The 19,826-nt window shown below is 51.2% G+C and overlaps 1 protein-coding gene across 6 annotated transcripts in view; it reads right to left on the bottom strand.

The window, feature by feature from the left end:
* Nucleotides 1-19,806, bottom strand: part of ANKRD24 (ankyrin repeat domain 24) — a 36,103-nt gene extending 16,297 nt beyond the window's left edge. For 2 of the 6 annotated variants that reach the window (XM_070793094.1, XM_070793092.1), the window contains exons 1-5: nucleotides 4,180-5,199; nucleotides 3,948-4,078; nucleotides 3,782-3,870; nucleotides 2,514-2,578; nucleotides 1,927-1,984 (exon numbers count right to left, since the gene is read on the bottom strand). In XM_070793094.1, the coding sequence (XP_070649195.1) occupies nucleotides 1,927-1,984; nucleotides 2,514-2,578; nucleotides 3,782-3,870; nucleotides 3,948-4,078; nucleotides 4,180-4,407 (571 nt within the window). In that variant the 5' untranslated portion in view covers nucleotides 4,408-5,199. Of the gene's footprint in view, nucleotides 1-1,926; nucleotides 1,985-2,513; nucleotides 2,579-3,781; nucleotides 3,871-3,947; nucleotides 4,079-4,179; nucleotides 5,200-5,270; nucleotides 5,431-16,460; nucleotides 16,533-18,724 lie in introns of those variants that run through there. The other 4 variants (XM_070793091.1, XM_070793093.1, XM_070793090.1 and 1 more) reach the window with 4 other exon arrangements.
* Between the last annotated feature and the right edge of the window lie 20 nt (nucleotides 19,807-19,826).

Raw genomic sequence — 19,826 nt, forward strand, 5'->3', positions numbered from 1 at the left:
AATAAACTGTGGAAAATTCTGAAAGAGATGGGAATACCAGAACACCTGATCTGCCTCTTGAGAAATTTGTATGCAGGTCAGGAAGCAACAGTTAGAACTGGACATGGAACAACAGACTGGTTCCAAATAGAAAAGCAGTGTGTCAAGGCTGTATATTGTCACCCTGCTTATTTAACTTATATGCAGAGTACATCATGAGAAACGCTGGACTGGAAGAAACACAAGCTGGAATCAAGATTGCCAGGAGAAATAACAATAACCTCAGATATGCAGATGACACCACCCTTATGGCCGAAAGTGAAGAGGAACTAAAAAGCCTCTTGATGAAAGTGAAAGTGGAGAGTGAAAAAGTTGACTTAAAGCTCAACATTCAGAAAACGAAGATCATGGCATCCGGTCCCATCACTTCATGGGAAATAGATGGAGAAACAGTGGAAACAGTGTAAGACTTTATTTTTTGGGGCTCCAAAATCACTGCGGATAGTGACTGCAGCCATGAGATTAAAAGATGCTTACTCCTCGGAAGGAAAGTTATGACCAACCTAGATAGCATATTCAAAAGCAGAGACATTACTTTGCCAACAAAGGTCCGTCTAGTCAAGGCTATGGTTTTTCCAGTGGTCATGTATGGATGTGAGAGTTGGACTGTGAAGAAGGCTGAGCGCCGAAGAATTGATGCTTTTGAACTGTGGTGTTGGAGAAGACTCTTGAGAGTCCCTTGGACTGCAAGGAGATCCAACCAGTCCATTCTGAAGGAGATCAGCCCTGGGATTTCTTTGGAAGGACTGATGCTAAAGCTGAAACTCCAGTACTTTGGCCACCTCATGCGAAGAGTTGACTCATTGGAAAAGACTCTGATGCTGGGAAGGATTGGGGGCAGGAAGAGAAGGGGACGACAGAGGATGAGATGGCTGGATGGCATCATCGACTCGATGGACATGGGTCTGGGTGAACTCCGGGAGTTGGTGATGGACAGGGAGGCCTGGCATGCTGCGATTCATGGGGTCACAAAGAGTCGGACACGACTGAGCGACTGAACTGAACTGACGTTATTATCTGCTGTGTGCCCAAGGGCTTATGGGATTTTGTTTTGCTGCCGTAATCTCATTGTTTAGAACAGAACCTGGCACACAGCAGACACTTGACAAATATTTATTGAATGAAAAAAACCAAGAAGCTTCCATAAAGTAAGCAAAGGCTTTGCTACCACTAGGTGGCAGCGTACTTTAACTGCAGGGAATGTTTCAACTAAATAAAACTCCAAAGCAAATGTATATCATGTTTTCACTTGAGAGTCATCAAGTGAAAGACATTCCCAAATGTCATGGGCCTGGTGTTTAGACACTGGGCTGGGCTCTGGCTCAAGGGGTTTGGGTCTCTTCCCCTCCCTTGGAAAACTTTGGAGTTGATGATTATGAAGACCTTCAGCCTTCCTGAGGTTCCCTAGGAGTTCCTTGAAGCAATAACCCTCCAATCGTCCTCACCCAGGCCGGGCATACAGTAGGCTGTGCTTTGGGGTCAGGCGGCCTGGATCCTCCCCACTTCCTTGTTTACAGGACTCAATTCCTTTGTCCGTCCAATGGTGCTCCAGTGGCTAAGAATTTGCCTTCCAATGCAAGCGGCTTGTGTTCGATCCCTGGTAGGGGAACTAAGACCCTACATGCTGTGGAGCAACGAAGCCTGAGCACTGCAACTACTGAGCCTGTGAACCACAACTAGAGAAGCCTGTGCGCCACAATGAAGAATGATGCAATGAAGATACAGTACAGCCAAAAAAAAAAAAGAAATGATAATGCAGAGCAAGGGGCTCTGTGAGGAAGAAGGTGGAATATGTCCCAGGCACATCCCCAGAACCCCAGGTAGAATAATCCCCAAGCTCAGCCTCTGGGGGCCGTGGTGGCCAGGGTGAGGCTGGGCTGTACCCACCTGCATGATGCAGGGCGGTCCACCCGCTGCTGTCCACTGTATCCACCGCGCAGGATGCCTGGGGGGAGGGATGGGTCATTGGAGTTGGAGCCATCCTTGTTGTCCAATTTCTCTAGGAACTGCTCTTCCTTGGGCTTTGCTGTATTTCAGGCTCCTTGGCCCTTCCCCCCTCCCATCCACCCCCGTGCTCTGTGGAACCCACTCCTCATGGGCCCCCATCTTGACTCTTATGAAAATTGGTGAGAAAGAGGGATTAGCTGGGAGCCCAAGGGCGGCTGGGGTTTTGGGGAGTAGGTGGGAGCCCTGAAAGTGGCTATGGCTAAGAGAGTATCCAGAGTTTAGGGAGAAGGTGGGGCTCGGGAGTCATCTGATATTCAGAGTATTTCTTGGATGTGGGACATAGCTGGACACTTGGAGAGTCTCATTGTCCAGGGAGTAGCTAGGACTCAGGAATAAAAGGGGCCAAGGAATACCTAGGATTCGGGGTGTATCTGGGGCTTCTGTGAATTGCTGGAACTCATCAGGAATAGTCAGGGCAGGGGAATATCGGGGGGTTGGGAAGTGTTGGAGACAGGAAAGGAAATGACCTGCAGTAGTTGTTTCAAGCACTGTGGGTGCCCGTACTTAGCGGCCAGGTGGAGGGCGTTGTAACCTAAAAGGGAAAATGAATATTCTAGAATGTACTAGAGCTTCAGATACTCAGGGAGCTTCTGCTGCCCCCCAAACCTGTGTCAATAACTGTGATGACTCTGTCTAGCTAGTCTCCAAACCCAGGTATTCTCAAAACCCTGCTACTCCCGGGGGCAGAGACTCTCCAAGCCCCAGCTGGTCTGAGTCTCAGACAATCTCATCCTAGCTACACTTCACATCTTTCCATTCCTCAAGCACTACGGTCCTCAGCTACTCTCCATGTCCTCAGCTGCTCCCTCTGTTCCCAGCTACTCCTCAGGTCCCCAGCTACTCCCCAATGTCTCCATCTACTCCTCGGGTCTCCAGCTGCTCCCCAGGTCCCCAGCTACTTTACGTGCTGTGCTTAGTTGCTCAGTCGGGCCCAACTCTTTTTGACCCCAGGGACTGTAGCCCGCCAGGCTCCTCTGTCCATGGGGATTCTCCAGGCAAGAATACTGGAATGGGTTGCCATGCCCTCCTCCAGGAGATCTTCCCAACCCAGGGATCAAACCTGGGTCTCCCACATTGCAGGCAGATTATTCACCGTCTGAGCCACCAGGGAAACCCAAGAATACTGGAGTGGGTAGCCTATCCCTTCTCCAGGGTATCTTCCTGACCCAGGAATTGACCTGGGTCTTTTGCATTGCAGGTGGATTCATTACCAGCTGAGCCACCAGGGAAGCCCTAACTATTCTATAAGCTCAACTATATCAAAGTGCCAGCTATGCCCCTATGTTTGATACTCTGTAAATCCCCAGTACTCCATACATTCTGGCTCCTGCACCTGGCTATGCCCCATGCCTCATTACTCCCCGAGCTCCTGCTACCTCTAAACCCCAGCTACTCCATGAACCTCAGATACTCCCCCCAAAAAACTATACTAGTTATTCTCATGCCCTCAGACGCTCCTCAAGCTCAGACACTCCTCTGTTTCTGCTGCTTCCTCTGACTCAGCCACTACCTGAGTCCCAGCTCCCCCAATCCACAAGTTGCCTCAGTCGGTCTATTGCCAACCAGTCTCCATCCTTGGGTACTGCAGCCTAACATGCTCCTGTCCCCAGGGGCACTGAAGGGAACCTCCCTTTTCTACAGGACACTGAGGCCATGAAGCAGGGTGTGACTGGACCCTCAAGCTGGGCACCTGGTCAGAGTTCCTCCTCCCTCCCCCAGGGCCGGCGGGTAGTACCTGCCCCATCCGTGCTCATGGCGTTGGCGCCGTGTGCCAGCATCACCTCAAGACAGCTGGCTGCACCCCTCATGGCTGCCAGGTGGAATCTGGAGGCCAGAGGTCAGGGGTCAACTGCAGGGTGGCCACCCCTCAGCCCTCACACCCCCAGGACATGGAGACTCACGCGGACTTGCCCTCGGGGTCCAGCTTGGTGGGCACCAGCCCCTTGCGGGCGATGAGGGAGGCCACCCGCGTGGGATCGTTGTTCTCCACCGCCTGCAGCAGCCGCTCATCACTTTTGCCCCAGTCCTGGCTCTGTGGGGCACACCCAGAGGAACGTGGGACTGGTGGCCACTGTCCCTCCCCGCTCCCCTGGCAGGGGCTCTGGGCTCTCCCTGCTGGTCCTGGGCACTTGCCTGGCGCCTGCCTCTGGCTGCCGCCAGCTTCGGGATGGGGCAGGGGCCGCAGGGCGGGCAGGAGCCGAGGTCAGTGGGGCTGAGCCGCAGCTGCCGGGGGAAGTGGTCCTGGGTGGGGGCCTGAGACAGCATACCTCCAGCCTGGGTCCTCAGCACCTGCCCCCCCAGCTGTCCTCCACCACTGCCAGCAACCGTACCATAAACCACCCCCAGCTCAGCTCCCAGCATCTTTCCAAGAAGCTGTCCCCCAAACCTAGGTCCCTAGCCATCTCTTAGTGAAACCCGCCTTTCTAATATTACCTCACCACGTCTTCCTGAACTGCCCTCCAAAGTATTCCCAAAGGAACCACTAAAGGTCCCTTAAATGTCCCTCACACTGTCCTCTGCCAGCTACCCTTCTTCTGCCCCTGAGATGCTAAGATTGTCCCGCAAATGTCCTAAATGCATCTATAAATCTCTTCCCCAAATTCATCCCTCCAATGACCCCGTCAAATGTCCCCAAAATGTCCTCCCCGCAAAATCTTTCAGACGTCCTCCAAAATTGTTCTCCAAATGTCAGTATCTTTTCCCCAAAAAAAGGTCAAAGTATCACCCAAATTGTCCCCCTGGATGATCCCATCCAAAACTGTCCACCTAGATCAGATCAGATCAGATCAGTCGCTCAGTCGTGTTCGACTCTTTGCGACCCCATGAATCGCAGCACGCCAGGCCTCCCTGTCCATCACCAACTCCCGGAGTTCACTCTGACTCACGTCCATCGAGTCAGTGATGCCATCCAGCCATCTCATCCTCTGTCGTCCCCTTCTTCTTTTGCCCCCAATCCCCCCCAGCATCAGAGTCTTTTCCAATGAGTCAGTGCCCTCTAAATTCCTCTAAGTGTCCCCATCTGTCCTCAAAATTGTCTCCCCATATGTGCCATCCATCCTCCCATCTCTGTTTCCCCCCCTCCCGCTGCCCTCCCTGCTTCGCTCTCTCGGGTCTGCGGGTGGAGGGTCTAGGCTCTGCGCGGTCAGGGGCCGGGGCGGGGCGGGGCGGGGAGGGGAGGAAGGGCCCGCGCCAGCCCCCTCCCGCGCCCCCTCCCCCGGCCCTACCGCGAAGGAGGCGGCGGCGCACAGACACAGCTGCTTCATGGCGTCCAGGGCGCCGGGCGGCCGGGCGGCCGGGCTCCGGGAGGTGACCCGGTCGGAGGGGCCAGAAGGGCCGGAGATAAGGGCCCGCGAAGCCGGAGCTCGGCCGCCCGGCCCGCGCGGTCCAGCCAAACCAGACACCGCCCCTCCCCCGCGCCCCGCCTGCCGCCCCCCTCCCGGCCCCTCCCCTACGGGTGGGGGGGAGCGCCAGGGAGCGGGGATGGGCTCTGGGGGAGGGGGACCGCCGAGGCCAGACCTGACCTTCTCGCCACCGGGAGGCTGAGGCAAAGGGGGCCAGTGTCCCAGCATCTCCAGGGACCCGACTGCATCCGTCTCCGCCTCCTTTGAGCTGGCCGGGGAATGGGGGATGCGGGGGTCTCAGGTGACTCTCGGCCTGGTCTCACTGCTGCTGGGCCATCCGGGCTGTCACTCATTCACTCACTCATTCATTCATTCATCCGCCAGTGGGGCTGTTCTGCAGTCTTGACAAACCTGAATTTGAATCCAGGACACCATCCCCCCACACCCCAGCGCCACCCTCCACACACTCGCATTTACCATCTACAAGATGGGCCAAGATACTTACCTGCTTTGGACTTCATTTTCCTCATCCAGGAAATGGGTTTCCTATTAAACAGTACCTACTGCCGAGGGTTACTGGGAGGACTAAATGAGATGCTATATAGCAGGGGTCCCCAGCCCCCCAGCCATGGACCAGTATCCGTTGGTGGCCTGTTAGGAACTAGGCCGCATAGCAGGAGGTGCGCAGTGGCCAAACAAGAGACGCTTCACTGATGTTTACTGCCTGAACCCCGCCTCTTGTCAGATCTGCAAGGGCATCAGATTCTGAGGAACTTGAACCCTAACCCTAAAAGTTAAGGTGGAATATCCTGAGATTGCCACAAAATAGAAATAAACCGCAAAATAAATGTAATGCACTTAAATCATCCTGAGACTATCCCCACCCCCATACCCTGGGCTCATGGAAATATTGTCTTCCCCAGAACTGGCTCCTGGTGCCAAAAAGGTTGGGGACCTCTGCAACACATAATGCCTGGCACAAAGCAAGTGTGCTACAAACACAGATTCATTCATCGCAGAGAGATGTGGTTGGACTGTCTGCATATCTAACCCTGCATCCTGGGACTCAGGACATAGTAGGTGCTCAGTTAAACCACTGAAAGACAGCGAGGACACCTGCTTTAGCTCTAACTCCAAGGAGATGGGAAGGTCTGTGTTCCCCTCATTCTGTTCTCATATTGGGAGCCCCTTGAAAGCAGAGTCCCACTGAGGCCTCCCTGGCAAAGGGCCTCACTCCCAGGGTGGAGTGAGGCAGTTGGTGAATGTTCGCTCAGTGAGGGCATGACTCATAGGCCGATTGCATTCATTCAGTCCGGGCGTCCTAGAGGGTGCCTGGCACAACCCTGCACGTTGGGACTCGGTGGCAAAGACAGTTGTCCTTGCTGTCACTGAGGTCCCTGGGGAGACAGACACACCCACGGATTTATGAACCAAAGTGATCAGGGCTGTTAAAGGGGAAGCTCAGATGAGCTGGAAGCTCAGAGAGGACTCTTGAAACTATCTGGGAAGTCAGGGAAATCCTGCAAGAGAGGACATCTGAGTTGAAACTTGAAGAATGGACAGCATTGGAGAACAGCAGGAACAAGATCATGTTAGGGAGAAATCATGAAATAAATTGCACTCCTGGACCAGTGTGGTAACTCTGCCCTGGTCCAGGACCTGGAGCGTTGGTGAGGGGCATACTGAAGGGTGGGGCAGAGGGGGAGAGATGTTGTATAGGAGCTGGGCTTAGGGGGAAACAAGGCGTGTGGGATGTAAGGAGAGCCACAGACAGTTCCAAAAGGTAGGACGGTCCACTGTGTTGTGAATGAAAATTTGAGAAATGGCCAGGAGAAGGTGGGAGGTTGGGATTACAGGGGAGAGAAAGGGATGTGTGGAGAGACAGGCTTTCAGGAGCCTGAATTTTTAACCTTAATTTTCATTTTTGACTGCACCACGAGGCATATGGGGTCTTAATTCCTCCACCAAGGATTGAACCTATGCCCTCTGCCTTGGGAGTGCAGAGTCTTAACCTCTGGACCATCAGGGAAGTCCCAGGAACCTGAATTTAAGAGCAATGGCTGCTGACAGGCACTGGGGCTTTGAAGACAGCTTGGCCATTGTATACCTGCTGTGTGACCTGAGACTAGCCACTCTCCCTCTCTGGGCCTCAATTCTTCCACTGTTAAATGGAATAGATAACGGAATGGATAGCATAAAGCCGGGTTCCTCCACCTGGAGGCACTGCTGACATTTGGGGTCTGGTCATTCCCTGGGGTGGGGCCATCCTGGACTCTGTGAGGGTGTTGAACAGCATCCTTGGTCCAGGAGCAGCCCCCCTCCCCACCGCCCACTGTGTGACAACCATGTCAGAGGCATCACCCGTGTCCCTGGGGGCAGGATCACTGCCGTTGTCCGTGATTATTCTCAGACACCTTTGGGCAGGTGGAGGGAGAGGTGGGGACAGGTAAATGGAGAGTTTGCTGATAAGCAGTTGAGGAGTTGGAGGGAGGGTGTTGAGGCCTCCTCTCTCCTCTTACACTTGGGTAGGGGGGTGACTCTTAGGCTTGTCCAGAGAGGAGACTGAAATGGATCTCCCAGCTCAGGCCTCGGATTTCCAACTGCCCTTGGTCTGTCCTTCTGGATGCCAGACACAATCAGAAGCCCCTCCCCTCACAGTGTGCCAAGGGTACCACCATCCCACCTGACTCCTCTCTCTCTCCCCACACCCAACCCAGCAGCCAAACTGCATCCAAGGACCCCTTCTCACTCACGGTCAGTCCCATCACAGCTCCACCGTGGGGTCACCTCCACCCGGGCCTGCTTGCTTCTATTCCCCTCCCTGGCCTACCGGCTGCCTAAACCTGCAACAGAGCATCTCTCTCTCCTGCACATAAGCCTCCAGCGACCTCACTTGTCATCAGATGCTAACTGCTCACAGAGCCCAGGAGGATCCATGGCAAGGGGTCCACCAACTAAGGTCTCCCACCCTACCCCACTCCCACCTGGTTTTGTCCAGGCCAAGAGCTGAGAACGGTTTTTACACTTATAAGTGGTTAGGGGGGAAATAAATCAAAAGAAGAGTTATATTTTGTAACACATGAAAATTATATGAGGGGACTTCCTGGCAGTCCAGTGGTTAAGACTCTGTTCTCCCAATGCAGGACGTGGTTTGATCCCTGGTCGGGAAACTAAGATCCCACACGCCTCAAGGTATGGCCGCCACCCCGCCCCCCCCCCCCCCCCCCAGATTATATGAAAATCACATTTCAGAGTCCATAGAACAAGTTTGGATGGCAAGGAGAACAAACAAGTCAATCCTAAAGGAAAGGAACCCTGAATATTCACTGGAAGGAGTGATGCTGAAGCTGGAGCTCCAATATTTTGGCCACCTGAGGCAAAGAGCTGGCTCATTGGAAAAGCCCCTGATGCTGGGAAATATTGAAGGCAGAAGAAGGGGATGGCAGAGGATGAGATGGTTGGGTGGCATCACTGACTCAATGGACATAAGTTTAAGAAACTCTGGGAGATAGTGAAGGACAGGGAAGCCTGGCATACTGCAGTCCAAAGAGTCGGACACCACTGAGCAACTGAACAACAACACTGGGATGAAGCTATGCTCGTTAATTTTCAAACAGCCTCTGGGAATTCCCTGATGGCCCAATGGTTAGGACTCCCAAGTTATCCCATGGACAGAGGAGTCTAGTAGGCTACAGTTCATGGACCTGCAAAGCATCAGACACGACTGAAGTGACTTAGCATGCACACACTGGGAACGAAGATCCCACAAGCTGCAAGATGTGGCCGAAAAAGAGATTTACCATCCGGCCTTTTACGTGAAAAATGTGCCCACTTTGGCTCTAATCACTCCTCCTCCTCAACTCTCTGAGCTCTTCCGCCGGCCTGCCCTCTGGTCCATGGATTCCTGCTGCAGTGGCCTCCTTTCCGGTCCTCTGACAGCTCTGCCCACCTCCGCGCTTTTGCCCTTCCTGTGCCCTCCACCCGGGATGCCCTCTCTCCTCCACCGCCTACAAGGCTGATCCCTACACTGTCTTTTGCACTGGAAGACACCTCTTCAGACAGCCCTTCTCCGGTCACCCCCTTGTCACTCTGATTCCCTCAGTGGGGGCCAATTTTCCTTTATGGTTTTTATTATCACCTGACGTCATCCCATGTACCTTTCTGAAAATATCACTTCCTCTTGATGTCTCCACAGAATGTCATCTCTGCACAGGCAGGAATTTTTGTGTCCCTTAGTCATTGCCGCATCTCCCCAGCAGGTCCCAGGTACAGATTTAGGAGTGCCCGATCCAAAGTGAAAACACAGGGCCCCTAGCTGAAAAGTGACTACGAATGTCAAGACAGGCAGAAACGAAACCAAATACGGGGCTCTTCCGAGTGGGAGCATTTGTGAAGCCAGCCTTGGTCTCCAGCCTACAGTAGGTATTCATTAAATGTTTGTTGAATGAATTAAATAGTGACTCGGATTTAAAATAAGGTCATATATCTAGTAAATATCTACATGTACATTTCTTCATTTCAAGAGTATTTTTCAGGACTTCCCTGGTGGTCTGGTAGTTAAGACTTTGCCTTCCAATGCAGGGGACGTAGGTTCCATCCCTGGTCAGGGAGCTAAGACCCCACCTGACTCGGAGCCAAAAAATCAAAACAGAAGCAGTATTTGTAACAAATTCAATAAAAAAAAATCAAACAAAAAGAGTATTTTGCAGGGCATTCTAATAATAAACTACAAGCTACAAAATTCAGTCAATTCCCCAGTGCCTTTTTTGATCCAATATCAAAAGACTAGTTTGTTCACGTTGAAAAAAAAAAGAAATAGAGACTCTGGGAGTAAAAGTGAGGGACAGGGACAGACAGACTTTCCAAAAAGCATTGAGGCACCGGGAGTCTATGAATGTTCTAAAAAGTTTTTTTTACAGATCCACAAGCTTCTTTCTTGTGGGATTTTTCTAAAACCTGAAATAAGGGCAAGAGATCATGGGAATCCAAAAAATCGAGGCTCCTGCTGCTAAGTCACTTCAGTCGTGTTCGACTCTGTGACCCCATAGACGGCAGTCCACCAGGCGCCCCCGTCCATGGGATTCTCCAGGCAAGAACACCGGAGTGGGTTGCCACTGCCTTCTCCAATGCAGGAAAATGAAAAGTGAAGTCGCTCAGTTGTGTCCGACTCCTAGCGACCCCATGGACTGCAGCCCACCAGGCCCCTCCGTCCATGGGATTTTCCAGGCAAGAGTACTGGAGTGGGTTGCCATTGCCTAACTCCCATCTTACGGATGGAAATACTGAGGCCTGGAGAGGACTCAGAGCAAACAGGGCGCTCTGCCAGGGGGCCTGGCAGAGCAGGCTGGATCCTGAGAGCAGTGGAAGCAGGGAAGGTCTGGAGCCCAGGTGTGGTGGCTGGGCTGTGTGCTGAGAAAGGGAAACAGACTGTCCGGGGAGACGGAGGCGGAGGAAGGCGGAGGAGGACCACTGCCGTCAGGGGTGTTTGCTTTCTTCCCTCGGGGCAGCCGAACAAAAGCTGAACCTGACTCCTGCTGCCGGCAGAGAAACTGGAGCCCTGGGGCGGGCGGGGCGGGGAGGGGCTGTGGGGGTGGGGGTGTGCTGCGGGGGGAATGGGAGGATGGAGCTCAGCTTCTCCTCTGCTTCCTGCTCCAGGCCTAGCATCAGCCGCTCCTGCCCCAGCCTTTGGTGTCTCTGCTCGCTGCACACCCCCACACCCAACCCCAGAGACTCTCACACCCAGATGGGGTTTTTAACACCCCTCTGCCTCCGCCCCTGCCTTCTGACTCTGTGCTAGGCACCTATCAAAACACAGTCATGTCCCAAATTAGGTAAATTTTTTTTTTTGCGGCCCAAACTTTTTGAAGAATTTTATTTCAACAGAACTCTGCTTCTGAAATTAACAATGCTATAAGCATCTGAATGCAGAGTTCCAAAGAATAGCAAGAAGAGATAAGAAAGCCTTCTTCAGCGATCAATGCAAAGAAATAGAGGAAAACAACAGAATGGGAAAGACTAGAGATCTCTTCAAGAAAATTAGAGATACCAAGGGAACACTTCATGCAAAGATGGGCTCGATAAAGGACAGAAATGGTATGGACCTAACAGAAGCAGAAGATATTAAGAAGAGGTGGCAAGAATACACAGAAGAACTGTACCAAAAAGATCTTCACGACCCAGATAATCACAATGGTATGATCACTCATCTAGAACCAAACATCCTGGAATGTGAAGTCAAGTGGGCCTTAGAAAGCATCACTACGAACAAAGCTAGTGGAGGTGATGGAATTCCAGTTGAGCTATTCCAAATCGTGAAAGATGATGCTGTGAAAGTGCTGCACTCAATATGCCAGCAAATTTGGAAAACTCAGCAGTGGCCACAGGACTGGAAAAGGTCAGTTTTCATTCCAATCCCAAAGAAAGGCGATGCCAAAGAATGCTCAAACTTTACCGCACAATTGCACTCATCTCACACGCTAGTAAAGTAATGCTCAAAATTCTCCAAGCCAGGCTTCAGCAATACGTGAACTGTGAACTTCCTGATGTTCAAGCTGGTTTTAGAAAAGGCAGAGGAACCAGAGATCAAATTGAGAACATCCGCTGGATCATGGAAAAAGCAAAAGAGTTTCAGAAAAACATCTATTTCTGCTTTAGTGACTATGCCAAAGCCTTTGACTGTGTGGATCACAATCAACTGTGGAAAATTCTGAAAGAGATGGGAATACCAGACCACCTGACCCGCCTCTTGAGAAACCTATATGCAGGTCAGGAAGCAACAGTTAGAGCTGGACATGGAACAACAGACTGGTTCCAAATAGGAAAAGGAGTACGTCAAGGCTGTATATTGTCACCCTGCTTATTTAACTTATATGCAGAGTACATCATGAGAAACGCTGGACTGGAAGAAACACAAGCTGGAATCAAGATTGCTGGGAGAAATATCAGTAACCTCAGATATGCAGATGACACCACCCTTGTGGCAGAAAGTGAAGACAAACTAAAAAGCCTCTTGATGAAAGTGAAAGTGGAGAGTGAAAAAGTTGGCTTAAAGCTCAGCATTCAGAAAACGAAGATCATGGCTTCCAGTCCCATGACTTCATGGGAAATAGATGGGGAAACATTGGAAACAGTGTCAGACTTTATTTTTGGGGGCTCCAAAATCACTACAGATGGTAACTGCAGCCATGAAATTAAAAGACGCTTACTCTTTGGAAGGAAAGTGATGACCAACCTAGATAGCATATTCAAAAGCAGAGACATTACTTTGCCAACAAAGGTCCGTCTAGTCAAGGCTATGGTTTTTCCTGTGGTCATGTATGGATGTGAGAGTTGGACTGTGAAGAAGGCTGAGCGCTGAAGAATTGATGCTTTTGAACTGTGGTGTTGGAGAAGACTCTTGAGAGTCCCTTGGACTGCAAGGAGATCCAACCAGTCCATTCTGAAGGAGATCAGCCCTGGGATTTCTTTGGAAGGACTGATGCTAAAGCTGAAACTCCAGTACTTTGGCCACCTCATGTGAAGAGTTGACTCACTGGAAAAGACTGTGATGCTGGGAGGGATTGGGGGCAGGAGGAGAAGGGGACGACAGAGGATGAGATGGCTGGATGGCATCACTGACTCGATGGACGTGAGTCTGAGTGAACTCCAGGAGTTGGTGATGGACAGGGGGGCCTGGCGTGCTGCGATTCATGAGGTCGCAAAGAGTCGGACACGACTGAGCAACTGAACTGAACTGATGGCTACAGGCCCTCTGGTATTATCTCTGTTATGGTTGAGGAGACCCATGTGATTGATACCTGGATTCCTGGTTTCTCTGAATAGAAATTGTAGATAAAAAATATGAGATGCTCTTCCTGATTAAAAGCATTCTCTCAATTTACAACAAAATTAAAAACCAATGATATGGTTTGGTCTAACACTGACTTCAAGTTCTCAGGAATTCTTAGGGGTAAATGTGAACACTAACTAAGAATTGATTCCAAACGGAATGAAAATTGTAGGATCAGTCTGCAATAAATGAAGCTGAAAAGAAAGTGAAAGTGTTAGTCACTCAGTCGTTTCCAACTCTTTGTGGCCCCATGGATTGTAGCCTGCCAGGCTCCTCTGTCCATGGAGTTCTGCCAGGTAAGAATACTGGAGTGGGTTGCCATTTCCTTCTCCAGCGGATCTTCACAACCCAGGAATTGAACCTGGGTCTCCCCCATTGCAGGCAGATTCTTTAACATCTGAGCTACCAGGGAAGCCCCAAATGAAGCTGACCCCATGCCAGATTTTGTAGGGATTAACAAGCCATTTATTCCTCGTTCTCTTTCTCTCTCACTTTCTCCCATCCCAGTCCCTCTCTCTCTTAATCAGTGCACTTTTCTCACAGTCAAGACCCTATCCTGCTCCTAGTAACACAGTCCAGGGAGAAGGCGGGCCTCTCATTTGCTAGCTGTGTGACCTTGGGCAAGTTCCTTAACCTCTCTGAGCATCCTTTACTCATTTAAATAGTGGAGATAATAAAAGCTCTCATCCCACGTGATTGTTAGGAGGATTAAATAGACTGACGTCTGCCAAGCACCTGGAAAGTTCCTTAGAGTGTTTGAAAATAAAAACAAAAATAGGATGAAATAAATAAAAATAAATTCAACAACATGAAATTTAAATTTTAAATAAATAAAATGAAGGAATGTTAAAATTGATAAATAATAAAAATACATTTAAGAATTGGTTGGGAGGGCAGAATTCCCTGCTCTGAGTTTCCTCTACAGGGGGTACAGGTTCAGTCCCTGGCCAGGGAACTGAGATCCTGCAAGTTTCGAAGCACGGCCCAAGTAAATGAATGAATGAATGAATGAATAAAACCAGGCTTTTTCCTCTGCCCCATTTTTTATGTCGCTTTGTTGACAAAGGTCCATATAGTCAAAGCTCTGGTTTTTCCAGTAGTCATGTACAGATGTGAGTGTTGGACCATAAAGGAGACTGTGCACTGAAGAATTGATGGTTTTGAAATGGGGTGCTGGAGAAGACTCTTGAGAGTCCCCTGGGCAGCAAGATTGAACCAGCCAATCCTAAAGGAAATCAACTCTAAATATTCACTGAAAGGACAGATGCTGAAGCTGAAGCTCCAATACTTTGGGTACCTGATGTGAAGAGCTGACTCACTGGAAAAGACCCTGATGCTAGGAAAGGCTGAGGGCAGGAGGAGAAGGGGACGACAGAGGAGGAGATGGTTGGATGACATCATCGACTCAATGGACAAGAGTTTGAGCCAACTCTGGGAGAAAGTGAAGGGTAGGGAGGCCTGGCATGCTGCAGTCCATGGGGTTGCGAAGAGTCGGACACAACTGAGCGACTGAACAACAACCGGCATGTTCCTCTGCCTGGTTTTCGACATTCTCTGCTCCAGCCAAAAGAACTTCTTCATCATCCCATAATGCCTCTGTATCAAAGAGGCTCAGCCCAGCCTCCAAACCTTTGCCCATACTGGTCCATATCCTCATATCCATATCCATACATATCCATATACCTCCCCTCCCCCTCGCCCGCCATGGGTCTTCACTTGTCTGAATCTTCCCGGTCTTTCGAGGCTCTGCTCCAGCACCACCTCCTCCAGGTAGCCTCCCAGATTGCCTGGGGCCACACCTGGCTGATGGGGAGGCCCTATCATGATAGAAAGACTAAGGGCTCTGAAGTCAGACACGTGTGGGCTTGAATCTCCCTGTTGCTGCTTTGCTCTGTGACAAGAAAGCCAAGTTAACCTCTCTGGAACTCAGTTTCTTTGTGCTGTAATTGCGGAGTTTAGCCTGACAGAGGGCAGCCACAAAGACCAGTGATCAGGAAGGCTGGCTGCCTGACTGTGTGAATTCGCACTCAGCTTCTGTCACTCTGCCCTGGACTGCCCTCCACCCCCGCAGGGACTAGGGATAGGAGAGTTAGGAGGGAGTAAGGATGACTGAGGAAGTTCATAGCCCATGATAGAGCTGCAAGGGATGCCAACTGGATCCTGCCTCAGGGCCTTTGCACTGGCTGTTCCCTCTGCCTGCAATGCTTGTCCTTCAAATATACACACAATTTCCTCCTCCTTTCCCCTCTAATCTTTGCTCTTGTATTAGCTTCTTGGTGGGGCCTTTCCTGACAACCTGCTTCATTTTCTAAATATTTATTATTATTTTATTATTTATTTATTTTGGCAATTTATTAATTTTTTTTTTTTCTTTGGCTGTGCCGGGTCTTAGCTGTGGGACTCAGGATCCTCAATTTTCATTGCGGCATGCAAACTCTTAGCTGCAGCATGCGGGATCTAGTTTCCTGACCAGGATTCAAACCCAGGCCCCCTGCACTGGGAGCATGGAGTCTTAGCCGCTCGACCACCAGGGAAGTTCCCTGACAATCTGCTTTAAAACTGAAACCATCTCCACTCTCCTGGATGCTTCTAATTCCCTTTCTTTACTTTCTTTGTCTGCCTGGTACAAAGCATGCCTTTTCACTTATTTATCTTGTTTATTAACAGCATCCATCACCCACACGCGGCTGTCAGCTCCACGAGGGCAGGGGTTTCTGTTTGCCCTGTTTATTGCTGTCGCCTTTGTGTCCAGAACAGCACTGGATACAAGTATTTGCTGAATACTCAACAGCAAGATATCTGGATCCCTGTGAAAGTGAGACCCCAGAAGAGCCAATGGTCACTGTATCTGGGAGTAGAGATCTTCCAGAAGAAATGTTCTTGGAGCCAAATTGTGAAGAGTGGGGAGGATTTGATGGGGAGCAGTACAGGGAAAGGCCAGATGGAGGGAACAGCCGGGGCAAAAGCATGGAGGCTGGAAAGCTTGAGCAGGAGGCAGTGTGGAGATGAGGGCAGCAGGGGGCAGTAGAGAGAAACGGGAGAGGTGGCCAGAGGATAAAACGGTAAACTTGAACCTGTGGCTGGTAGGGAACCAGGGAGGGGCTTGGTCATAAGGAAGTTGCCAAAAGAATGTGACGAGCGACACAGGACAATGGTGCAAAGGCCCAGTAGACCTTCAGCCAGGTCCTGGGAGACAGGAGTCTGAAGTTGAGAGATAGCGGGCATCTCAGTGGCCTCAGACTCACCTCTGTCTTCTTAAATCGTGCCCGGAGGGTCTTCATAGCTAGCGTCTGGTGTTTCTCCTCTCCCCAGACCTCCTGAGAAAAGCCAGGAGGTGAGGGACGTCAGTTCTGGGGGCAGGTGGGTCATCTGCTTCTCACTCCTCAAAAGTACCACTTCCTCCTCCCCAGGCCATCCCAGCCCTTAGAGCAGGTCACAGACCTATTTCATCTTCTAACTGCTCTGTGTCCTTCATCAGGTCACTTCCCCTCTCTGAGTTTCACATCCCTCTTCCTTAAAATGCAGGAGATAATTTCCTCTGCTTTCCCATGAGGTCTCTAACATACAGCCTGGCAAACAGTAGGTGCTCAGTAAATTCATCCCACCAGTTTTCCCTGTTGCCCAAGTAGGTACAAGCTTTTTCTGGTCTTCAAGCTTTTATCTGTGCAGTTATGTCTGCCTTGTCCCCACCCCTCCTCTGGTGAACTCCTATTCATCTTTCCCAGCCTAGTTCCAAAACCCTGTGGTGTTCTGATCAGCTTTGCCTCTTACAAATGGGCAGAACTCTAACTCCCAAATTGGGTCCCCTCAGCTCTTCTTCTGCTCCATCCTTGGCTCCAGAGGCTAGAAGTGTCTGGACTGGTTCTGTTTTCCTGAATACTTAGTGGGTCCTCAGGGGCCAGGCACAGAGTTGACGCCTCTTAGTACAGAGCACATTCTTTGGGAAGTCAGAGAGAACATCCTTGAGACTAAACCCTTTACACCAGCCTGGTTCCTGCGTGAATAAGAGCACAGAGGCCAGTCGCCCGAGGTGGGCGGAGGTCTAGAGTGATTGATGGCTCCATGCATGTGTGTGCACAGCTCAACACAAGGTATGTCTGTACACGCATGTCTGTCCAGCTTAGCCTGTTCTGTGTTTTGTGCACCTGCAGGTACAGAGGTCAGGCAGTGATCTCAAGGGGGTGTTTTGCTGGGTGTCTGGCTAGGAATTCCTTCCTATGTCAGAATGGGATTGCTGTAAAGGTGTATCCCTCACCTTTCACCTGCCCTCCTGCCCATGAATTCTCCAAGACTTCCTTCCACCCATTCACTCACCTATGCACCCATCCTTCCACCAAGCATTTCTACATCCACCTACTGTCCACCACCCATCCAACTCATATTCTCATGGTTTTCTGTGCACCCTTCAACCGTGCTTTATCCACCACCCACCCATCATCCACCTGCCTACCCAGCCACCTACCTACTCACCTATCCATCCATCCATCCATCCACCATCTACCCACCCATCCATCCAACATCCACCCACCATCCACTCACTCATTCATTCATCTGTGCAACCACTCACTGGCCACCACCCATCCACTCATCCATCCAACTCATCTTTTCATGGTTCTTCATGCACCCTTCAACCATGTTCCATCCACCATCCACCCACCTGCCTATCCACTCACTCACTCACCTATCCATCCATCCATCTACCATTGACACACCCACCCATTCAACATCCACACATCCACTTGTTCATCCACCCACCATCCATTGATCCATCCACCCACCATCCAGTCACCCATGCATTCATCCATCCAACCACCCACTGGCCACCACCTATCCACCAAACTCATCTTTTTATGGTTCTCCATGCACCCTTCAACCATGCTTCATCCACCACACACCCACCATCCAGCTGCCTATCCACCCACCCAACTACTCATCTATCCATCTATCCACCTCAACTATCCACCCAGCCAGCCAGCCAGCCAACACCCACCTACCAGCTACCCACCCATCCATCCACCCTCCCATCCATTCATTCACCCCTTCAATTTACCCCATTCATCAATGTACACATTCATCCACCACCATTTTTCTTTACTCTTGTCTAACAGACTCAATCACACCTACAGCAGGGTGTAATTGACACCCAAGAGAGGAGTCCACAGGTTGTCTGGGCAGGAGGGAATCTGCCGGCTTGGGGGAGGGGAAAGTACCCTCATCTAGGGAGCTGCTTCCCGGAAGAGGTGATGATATATCCACAGGGCCTGCTGGCCGGGCAGGACACTGAGCTGCAGCAGCAGGAAGAGAGGGTACGAATCCTAGACAAAGAAGTAAGAGGTGCACGCATCAACCAGCGCGCGCGCATGTGTGTGTGTGTGAGAGAGATGGTGCCTTAGCATGGCTGGACACACTGGCCTTTCCTTTCTCCCACCTGCAGGGCTTGGGGGGCAAGGAGCCTGAGGGCCTTAGGGGAGCCTCCATCCTGGGCCTCCCTCACCTCCTTCCCTCCTACCTCCTGCAGTTCCAGTGCCGCCAGCACTAGGCCACCGTGTCCACTGCCGGCTCTGGTTACTTGCTCCCAGCCGGGCCACCAGCTTGCACCCGCAGCTCCCAGCACTCAGCCCTGACACCTGATCAGCTCTGAGCAAGCAGCTGCCCCAGGGGGCCCGAGGATGAGCAGAGGGAGGAGACAGGGTGGCAGCCGGGCTGTCTGTTGGCCAAGGGGCTCTGGCGGGAAGACACGGAGGTTCTTCCCTAACATCGCTGGACTTATTTCGGTTTCTGGAATGAGCCACCTTCTTTCTCTCCTCTCAGCCTTTGTACTTGCAGTTCCTCTGCCAGGAGCCTTCTTTCTGTACCTCCTGTCACCTCCAACTGGCTGATTCTCACTGGTACTCACTGTTCAGATAGTTGCTGCAACATCCCTTCTCCAGGAAGCCTTCCTGGTTGCCCCCAGGCTGGGTCAGGCGCCTCCTTTGAGCCCCTTCATTGTCCAGGGCCCTCATTACAAGCCAGTCACACCAAGTCACCATTGCCCCATCACAGGGGGCTGCCTGTGGTCTCCAGCGTCTCGCCAACACACAGTAGGTGCTCAATACATTTCCTGAATAAGTCCTCAAGCCTCCATAACAAGGACATAAGCAGTTTCTCCAGCCTCTAGGTGCGGTCAGGACTTGTCTTGCTGAGTGATTATCACACACATGGATAACGTTCAGGTAACTTAGAACGGCATCCGTTAGCCTCCCTAGTGAGGGTCCAAATTGCCTCCTGACTCCAGCACACATGCACAGCAACCCTGAATTTGTATATTTATAAACTTCTGAAATATGCAGGGGGAAGAACCTTGGATTGGAAGCAAGAGTTTGGGTTTCCTCTCTCAGGCTCTGTCCTGGGATTGGGGGACGCAGGGAGGTAAGTGGGCGTCAGTTTACTCGTTTTCAAAAGGGGAAAGAGGGAACCGATCGCTTGCGCCCTTCATTTTACAGGTGACTGGAGAACTTTCACGTGGGCAGTCCCCTAGTATCCAGCCCGGGTCATTGAACAACACTTTCCCAGGCCCCCACCCCACATGATCAGCGTATAAGAACCCGCCAGGCCATTGCCAGCAGTTAATA

This window comes from Bos indicus, chromosome 7 (genome assembly GCF_029378745.1).
Source record: "Bos indicus isolate NIAB-ARS_2022 breed Sahiwal x Tharparkar chromosome 7, NIAB-ARS_B.indTharparkar_mat_pri_1.0, whole genome shotgun sequence".
Classification (NCBI taxonomy): domain Eukaryota; kingdom Metazoa; phylum Chordata; class Mammalia; order Artiodactyla; family Bovidae; genus Bos; species Bos indicus.